The sequence below is a fragment of the Falco cherrug genome, chromosome 22 (assembly GCF_023634085.1).
Source record: "Falco cherrug isolate bFalChe1 chromosome 22, bFalChe1.pri, whole genome shotgun sequence".
NCBI classification, from domain to species: Eukaryota; Metazoa; Chordata; class Aves; order Falconiformes; family Falconidae; genus Falco; species Falco cherrug.
This window is the reverse complement of record NC_073718.1, coordinates 255084-264563: the sequence shown is the minus strand read 5'-3', so window position 1 is coordinate 264563 and position 9480 is coordinate 255084. Positions and strand designations below refer to the sequence as shown.

The following is a 9480-nucleotide window of genomic DNA, read 5'->3' as shown; positions in this document are numbered from 1 at the left end:
GGGGACATGAGGCCACCCCTGTGCAAGAACTGGCTCCTCGTGCGAGGCCCTGTCCCACGGTGGCCACTCCGGGGGGGGGGGGTGGGGAGGGGGAGGAAGGAAAGGGCCGCCAGAGCCTTGCCGGGAAGCCACCGCGGGGGGGGGACGACACAGGGGGACACGACAGCCTTGGGGGGGGTTGGTGACACCCAGCCAGACGGCGGGTGGCAGGGAATTGGGGACAGTGTGGCTTGGCCAAGGGCAGGATCAAGCCCTGGGGGTGGGGGATGGGGGGGCCACCCTGGCCCCGCTCCATCCCACCCCACCCCACTGCGGCGCCTGGATCCGGCACCTCGTGTGACACCCTGTGCGTCCCCCAATGCTGGAAAACAAGGAGAGGGGGACACAGAGGACACGGCCATCCCCCGTGGTCCCCCCTGCCACCCTCCAAGCATCACCCATCACTGCCAGCATGGCAGGTCTCAGCGCAGCCGGAGCGGGCAGGGATGGGGCCACCGTGTGTGTGTGTGTGTGTGTCCCCTCCTTGTCACCGTGTCAAAAATAGGCGAGTGCCGGATCCGGCCAGGAAGGAGCAATGGCTAAAAATAAGTGGCCGCGGCGCGGCCGTGGCGGGAGCAGGGCCAGGGTCACCGTCCCCACGCCGTGGGAAGGGGACGGTGGCGGCGGCAACGGAAGCGGCAGCGCCAGGCAGGGGCAACGGGAAGGGACGGGGGGGACACGGGGGGGAAAGTGGTGGCCACCTGAGGAGGGATGGGGGGGGTGGGGTATAAATGGGGGGAGGGGTGTCACTGTGGGGAGTGGGAACACGAAGGGGTACGTGGGGACAGGGATGTCACTGCGCAGGGACAGGTGGGGACAGGGATGTCACCATGCAGGGACACATGGGGATGGATCCCACCTTGTAGGAACACATGGGGACAGGGATGGGACCACACAGGGACACATGGGGACAGGGACGTCACCATGCAGGGACACGTGGGGATGGATCCCACCTTATAGGGACACATGGGGACAGGGGTGTCACCACACACAGACAGTGGGACCACACAGGGACACATGGGGGCAGGGATGGGACCATATAAATGTATGGGGACAGGGATGTCACCACACAGGAACACATGGGGACAGGGATGTCACTGCACAGGATGCATGGGGACAGGGATGTCACCATGCAGGGACACATGGGGATGGATCCCACCTTGTAGGAACACATGGGGACAGGGACGTCACCATGCAGAGACACATGGGGACAGGGGTGTCACCACACACAGACAGTGGGACCACACAAGGACACATGGGGGCAGGGATGGGACCATATAAATGTATGGGGACAGGGATGTCACCATGCAGGGACACATGGGGATGGATCCCACCTTGTAGGAACACATGGGGACAAGGATGTCACCACACAGGGACACATGGGGACATGGACCCATGTTGTCCCCAAGTGCATCCCCAGGCATGGGGGAGGGGGTGGAACATGACACACACACCCATGGTGTCCCTGGCATGTCCTGGTGTGTCCTGGCGTGTCCTGGCGTGTCCCGTGTGCCAGCCCCGGTGTGAATCACCAGGCGCCTGACGTCAAGGCCTGGGGGGAAGGAAGGAAACCCCCCCCCCGGCAGCAGAGCTGGGGGGGTCAGGGGGACCCCAGCGACCCGGCATGGCTGGCACGGGCTCCCCATGGGATCTGGCAGGGCAGGGACCCCCAGAATGGGCAGGGACCCCCAAACTGGGTAAGGACCCTCCAAGCTGGGCAGGCACCCCCAGAATGGGCAGAGATACCTCCAGAATGGGAAGTGCCCCCCCCCTTGAACTGGGCAGGGACCCCCCAAACTGGGCAGAGACACCTCCGCCCAACTGGGAAAAGATGCCCCCAGACTGGGCACAGACACCCCCTCCCCAGGACTGGGCAGGGACTCCCCAAACTGGGCAGGGACCCCCAGACTGGGCAGGGAGCTCCCAAACTAGGAAAAGATACCCCCAGAGAATGGACATCTCCCCCCCTGGCTGGATAGAGACCCCCCAAACTGGGCAGAGATCTGCCCCCAACTGGAAAAGGACCCTTAAAGTGGGCAGAGACCCCCCCCAAACCGGGAAAGGACCCCCAAACTGGGCAGAGACCCCCACCAAATTGGGCAAGGACCCCCCAAACTGGGCAAGGACCGCCCAAACTGAGCAGAATGGCTCCTCCTGGCGGCCACCAGTGGAGCTGCAGGCGCTAGGGGCGTGGCCCTTTCTTAACCATGGCAGCAAGTCCCGCCCATTTTTACAGTTGATTGGCAGGTGGGTGGGCCAATGGGAAGAACACTCCCACCAAACTCCATGTTTCCAGGGGTCTCCTCTCCCCCACGTCCCCCCCGACCCACAGCCCCACATGCTGAAGGGTCTCTGATGGGGGAAGGGGCTCCATGTCCTCAGCGACCCCCCACCCAAGGGCTCCACATCCCCAGAAGCTCATGGATTCATCACGCTGCTGCTCCTTGTCCCCCAGGGTGCCCAAGCCACATCCCTGAAGACCCTCAAGCCATGGCTCGAAAGACCCCCGAGATACAGCCCTGAAGACCTTCACCCCACAGCCCCCAAGGACCCTTGAGCCACAGCCCCAAAGGACCCTTAAACCGTATCCCTGAAGACCCTCAACCTACATCCCTCCATGACCCTCAAGCCCCATCCCCCCAAAGGACCTAGTCAAACACCTCTCCTCCCAGCAGCCCCCCAACCCATTTCCCCCCCAGGACCCTTTGGTGACCACATGCCCCCCCCCCCCCAAAAGAAGAGCCGTGGGGCCGATCCAAAGCTGCTTTATTGGCCACATTGGGATGGGTGGAGCGCGGACATGGGAGGGGGGCACCGAGCTGCCCCCAGAACAGTCACAAATACAGCACAGGCAATAATAATTAATAATAATAATTAATAATAATAAAAAATTAAACATTCCCGGGGGCTGGCAGCCCCACGCAACAAAAATATATATATATATATAATATAGAGAGAGGACAGAGTCAACGCTGGCAAAGCTTGGTCACGGGGGGGGTGGGGTGGGGAAAACACGGCGCAGGGTTGGGGGGTGCCAGAGCCACCAGCAGGACCCGTGCAGGGAGGGGGGAAGGGGGAGAGGTGGTCACAGTTGGGTGGGGGACAAGCAGGCTGGGAGCCCACCCACCATTGTGGGTGCTGGAGGTGTTGGAGGGGGAGGGGGGGGGCATCTCCCTATGACCTGGCATCAGCGGTGGGGTTGGGACCCCCAAGGGAACGGGGGTATGGAGCATGAAGACCATGGGGGGTGGGGGTGGAGATGGCACATGGTGCACACAGATCCCCCCAGGGTGATGGAGTTTGAATGGAAGCATCTCCAAGCGGTTGGAGATGCTGCAGGGACCCCCATGGACTGGTGCAGCGGTGGCACAGGCACCTCGAAGGTGATGAAGTTGCCACAGGGACTCTCCCAAGGGAGATGGAAATGTGGCACCAACACCTCCAGGGTGAAGGACATGCCCCATGGACACCCCCCTCAGGGTGATGGAGATGACACAGACATCTCCAGTGTAACAGAAATGACACAGGGACCTTCCTGGGGTGAGTGACATACAGTATGGACGTCTCCAAAGGGATGGAGATGGCACAGGGAGCCCCCCAGAACAACAGAAATCAGGCACAGACACCTCTGAAGTGTCACAGATGCCACAGGGACCTTGCTGGGGTGACTGACATCAGGTAGGGAACATCTCCAGAGGGATGGAGATGCCGCAGGAACCCCCATGGGATGATGGGGATTGGGGATGGACACCTCCAAGGTGATGGAGACACCACGGGGACATCCCCCAGGTGGTGGAAATCAGACATGGACATCTCCAGAGGGATGGAGATGCTGCAAAAACCCCCATGAGATGACAAGGATGGGGGACAGACACCTCTAAGGTGATAGAGACACCACAGGGACATTCCCCAGGTGGTGGAAATCAAACATGGGCATCTCCAGAGCTATGGAGATGCTGCAAAACCCCCCATGAGATGACAAGGATGGGGGACAGACACCTCTAAGGTGATAGAGACACCACGGGGACATTCCCCAGGTGGTGGAAATCAAACATGGGCATCTCCAGAGCTATGGAGATGCTGCAAAACCCCCCCATGAGATGACAGGGATCAGGGACAGACACCTCTAAGGTGATGGAGTCACCACAGGAACCTTGCCCTGGTGGTGGAAATCAGGCAGGAACATCTCCAAAGCAATGGAGATGCTGCAAAACCCCCCCATGAGATGACAAGGATGGGGGACGGACACCTCTAAGGTGATGGAGACACCATGGGCACATCCCCCAGGTGGTGGAAATCAGGTAGGAACATCTCCAAAATTATGGAGACACTGCAGAAACCCCCATGAAATGACGGGGATCAGGGACGGACACCTCAAAGGTGATGCAGACACCATGGGGACATCCCCCAGGTGGTGGAAATCAGGCAGGAATATCTCCAGAATGACTAAGATGGTGCAAAACCCCCATGGATGATGGGGATCAGGGATGGACACCTCAAAGGTGATTGAGACACCACAGGAACATCCCCCAGGTGGTGGAAATCAGGCAGGAACATCTCCAAATGGGTGGAGATGGTGCAAAACCCCCATGGGATGATGGGGATGGGGACGGGACACCTCTAAAGCAGCCTGGATGCCACAGGAACGATGGCACCACATCACATGGCCACCTCCACCACACGGCCACCCTCCATCCAGGCACCAGAACCTCACCAACATCCAACCCCTGGGCCTACGGATGTGCAAAAAAAACTAAAAATCAAGGGGAAAGGGGTGGAAAAAAAATTAAAAAGGAAAAATGTTTTAAAAAAAAAGCCCCAAAAAACACCACCTGGGGAGGGGGGAGGTGCCCAGGTTTGGGTGGGGAGGGGAGGGACCCCCGTTCACAACGCGAGGAGCGAGGGAGAATTCAAGGAGTCCGAGGACTGGTCGCTGCTGCTGCTCCGCTGATGCGAGGCTCCGCAGGTGGTTCCCTCTGGGTGGGTGAACACAAACGAAGACGTATAGGATGGGTTAGGTGGTCCTGAGGGACCCCCGAAGCAGCAGCTGGGGAAGGGACCCTGGGCGCTCGGCTGGAACGGCCCCGGGGGGAGGAAGGTGACGGTCCCCCGCCGGCTCTTCCTTGCCCAAGGTGCTCACCTGGGCACCCAAGGAACCGACGTCCTCGTATGGGAGCTTGCAGGCAGGGGCGTGGGCCACCAGGACGAATTCCAGCCGGTCCTTCTCCTTCTGCAGCTCCGCGATCTCCGACTCCAGCTCCGCTTTCTCCTCCTCCAGCTGGTCTGTCTCCTGCGGGGGCAGGGGGGGGGGGGGGGGGATAGGGTGAGTAGGGGACCGGGCACACTGTTGTCCCCACCTTGGGGATGGGGGGTGGGTCACCATCGCCTGTGGATGCCAGGATGGGGGTGGTTGCCCTCCAGCATGCCCAAGTCAGACGATGTCCCTGCCCCTGGGGACAGCACCGTCCCCAGGTCCTCCTCCAATGTCCCCTGCCCCCCTCAGACATCCCTGGGCATCAGTCTGTCCCCTCTGATGTCCCCAACTCCTGGGGACAGCCTTGGTCCTCTACAATGTCACCAACCCCAGCTCCTGTGACCTTGTCACCTCCCCTCAATGTGCCTGGCTCTGCCATACCAGCACCCACAGGTAGTGGCCTGTCCCCCTCCGATGTCCCCAGCTCCTAGGGATGTCATTGTCCCCCTTCCAGTGTCCCCTGGTGCTGGGGACACTGTTGTCCCCATGCAACACCCTCAGGATGCACACCCACAGGCATCTGTCCCCTCTGACACAGCCAGGTCTTGGGCACATTGTCACCTCCAGTGTCCCTCAGCCCTAGGGATACCACCGTCCCCACGTGGTGTCCCCCCACCGTCCCCACGTGGTGTCCCCAGCTCCTAGGGTATCATCATTCCCCCCTTCATGTCCCTCAGCCCTGGGGACACCGCTGTCCCCCATTTTTGAGGGTATCATCACCAGCATCCCCTTCCAGCATCCCTTGGTTCTGGGGACACTGCTGTCCCCACCTGGTGTCCCCAGCTCCGAGTGCATCATCATCATCATTCCCTTCCAGTGTCCCTCAGCCCTGGGGACACTGCTGTCCCCAGCTCTAAGGGCAACGCTCCTATAACCTGGGGACACCACCATCCCCAAGGACACCAACCTATCCCCACAACCAGGGACACCACCACCCCAGGGAGCCACTGCCACCCCCCCCAGCCGCAATGCCACCGCTGTCCTCAGCCTGTCCCCAAGCACTCACCGCCTGCAGCCGATCCGTCAGCTCCCGGCGCCGGTTACGGCACTTGGCCGCCGCCAACTTGTTCCTCTCCCGCCGCACCCGCCGCTTCTCCTCCTCCTCCGGCGTCAACTACCAGAGGGACAAGGCCATCAGTCAGCGGCCACCATGTCCCCCCATGGGTGTCTGTCCCCCACCCAGTCACCCCTCCACCCCATCACCCCCCCCATGGGTGTCACCACTCACCGTCTCCTCGCGGCTGCGCCGGGGGCCGGGCGCGGGTGGGACGTGCCGGTGGTGCTGTTGACCCTGTGGCAAAGGCGCCCATGCCCCGGCGTGGAATAACTTGGTCCTGGAAGATCGTAGGGATCGACGGGTGGGGGAGGGTGCGCCATGGGTGCCCCGGGGGGCTGCGACTGGGCCACCGAGGAGATGAGGGTGGGTTGCACCAGCCACTGCAGGTCCTGGCTGGTGGTGATGGCCGTCACCGTGGGCACGAAGGAGCCAGGCATGTCCCCCAGGCCGCTGCACTCCTGCGGGGACAGGGAGCGGCGGGGTTAGGCACTGGGGGGGGGGGGGGGAGACGACACAGGGGGGACGGGACACCCATGGTTGGGGGGCACCCTGCCACACGGTGGCCCCCCCCGCGTGCAAGAGGGGCTGGGTGTCAGGGGTGATGCGCTCAGGTCACCTGCACACACGTGCAAGGGCTCCCTGGTGCAACGCCCTCGTGCCCCAGCACTGGCGTGCAACAGCTCCCTGGCACTAGTGTGTGCAACATCCTCGTGCCCCTGGCACAAACACGCACCACCCTTGTGCCCCGCACCCCCCCCCCAACCGTGCAAGAGCCCCTCAGCACCAAAGTGCAGGAGCTCCCTACCCCCCAGCACTGAACGTGCAAGCACCCCTCCCCCCACCACACACACGGTTGCACGAGGCCCTCCTAGGACCCCCCCCCCCCCCCGTTGCACGGGGCTCCCCATTTTTCACCAACACACAACAGAGCCCACATGGGGGAGGGGGGCAGCTCTGGGTCCCCCCCACTGGACCACGCCCCTCCCCATTTTGAACTGGGATCTCATACCCTGGGTGCTGGGGGCACTAAGGGGGGGACACCCCCCCCAAAAGAAAAAAAATCACACTGGGAACCAAATGGAATGGGGGGGGGGGCACACAGTGGGGGGACCCCCTTTCCCAGTTGCTCCAGGACCCTGGGGGTTACCCGTCCCCCCACTGGCTCGCGAGGGCCTGGGGGTGGGGGAATGCATCCCCCCCTCCCCAATTCAGGGAGAACGACACCTGAACCAGCTGCCCCCCGGTAGCACCGACACTGGGGGGGAGGGGATATCCGTTCCCCTCACCCCCTAAGTTACACGAGGATCCTTTTTTTTTTTTTTTGGGGGGGGGGCTGCATCACCCCCCCCCCCCCCCATTTCCATGTGGGGACACACAGACAACTGGAACCAACCACGACCCGGGTGCCCCCGTTTACACCGTGAGGGGAGGGGCGCACTGCCCCCCCCCCCCCCCCCCGAAAACTTATGACACACACCCCCCCCCCAATTCACGCGTGGGGCGACCCCCTACTCCTCTCCGAGGCTTCAGCCAATCAGCGCCGCGTAAGGGCGTGGCCCAGCGGGAGGGGGCGTGTCCCTTAGCAACGAATGAAGGGGGGGAGGAGGGGGGGGGCCGGCGTGCGCGCGCGTTCCAAAATAAACCCCGCGCGCGCCGTACGTGCGCCGCGTCATCACGGAGGGTTCCACCGCGTCACGCGTTTACGCACGACCCCGCCCCCTCGGCACCTTCCCGCCCCCCTCTCCCCCTCCTCCCCCCTCACCCCTCCTGTTTAACGCTCACCTGCGCGGCCGCCGCCGCTCCCGGGCTCCCGAAGGAATCGACCGAGGAAAGATACTGGGATTCCGCCGAGGGGGAGGAGCTGCACCGGGATCCTGAGTCGTAGTCCCCGGGAAAGCCCTGATACATGGCCCCGGGGGCGCGGGGGCGGCCCCGCCGCGCCAAGGCTGCGGGCTCAGGCTACCGGCATCCCGCTCCGCCAGGCCCCTGCCCCCCCCCCGCCGCCGAGATTGGGGTGGGGGGTCCCCCCGTGGGTGGCTCTGCCAAGAGGGGGGGTTATGCGGGGGGCAAGTCCCGGTCCGGTGCTATGAGCTCCGGGGCATCCGTGGTAAAAGCCGGTACGAAGCGCCGGTGCTTGCCGTTCAGGCTCTGCTGGTCCGTCCGAAGCTCCGGTGCTCTGGTATAAACCCCCGGTAAGTCCGTTCTCAGGCTCCGCTCCTTCGGTCTAGACCCCAGGTAAGTCCGTTCCCAGGGTCCGCTGCTCCAGTCTAGATCCCTGGTTCTCCGGTATAAACCCCTGGTAAGTCCGTTCCCAGGCTCCGCTCCTCCGGTCTAGACCCCCGGTTCTCCGGTATAAAACCCCCAGTAAGTCCGATCCCAGGCTCCGCTCGTCCAGTTTAGGCCCCCGGTTCTACGGTATAAGGCCCCAGTACGTCCGTTCCCAAGCTCCGGTTCGCTGCTACAAAGTCCCGGTTGGTCTCTCTAAGCTCCGGTACGTCCGTTCTCAGGCTCCGGTTCTCCGCTGGAAAATCCCGGCTGATCCCTCGAAGCTCCGGTAAATCTTTTCCCCAGGCTCCGGTTCGGTCGTTACGAGGCCCGGTAGAAGCTCGTTTTCCCCTCCCCCCCCCAACACCGGTGCTAAAGTACGGTAAAGCTCCCGCCGCTTCCCCCGGTCTCCGCCTTTTTATGAATGAACTGCTCACTGCCGCGCCGCCGGCTTTATACGGCGGTGCCCCGCCCCCTTCTCTGACGTCACAACAGCCGCCACCCGCCGCTCCGGACCCCCCCGGGACCCCCCAGACCCCCGCAGTCGCCGTCGCCACCGTTGTCACCGTCGTTCTGCAGCTCCCGGAGCCGTCGCCGCCGTTAAGAGGCTCCGTGACGGGCGGGGAACGGGGGGGATCCCTCGCCCCGCCTCTCCGGAGTTCCTGTGACGCAATTAGCCATATATGGGCTTGTCTCGGAGTGTTTGTTTGGTATCCTAGCAATGACGTCACAGGGATTCCCTTCGCCGCCGCCGCCGCCGCCGCCGCCGAAACGCGTATTAATAGAAACGGGCGCCGCGGTTCTAGAAACGGCCTGAACCGTCCGGGGCGACGGCCCCGCACCCCCGGTAACACCCCCCCACACC

The 9480-nt window shown here is 63.0% G+C and overlaps 1 protein-coding gene across 1 annotated transcript; it reads right to left on the bottom strand.

Moving 5' to 3' along the window:
• Positions 1-2788: 2788 nt before the first annotated feature.
• FOSB (FosB proto-oncogene, AP-1 transcription factor subunit) lies at positions 2789-9441 on the bottom strand. Its single transcript, XM_055697986.1, is given in 7 exon segments — positions 2789-5015; positions 5180-5329; positions 6300-6407; positions 6522-6545; positions 6547-6606; positions 6608-6808; positions 8133-9441. Coding segments are annotated over 7 exon segments (735 nt in total). The 5' UTR covers positions 8259-9441; the 3' UTR covers positions 2789-4949.
• Positions 9442-9480: the final 39 nt, after the last annotated feature.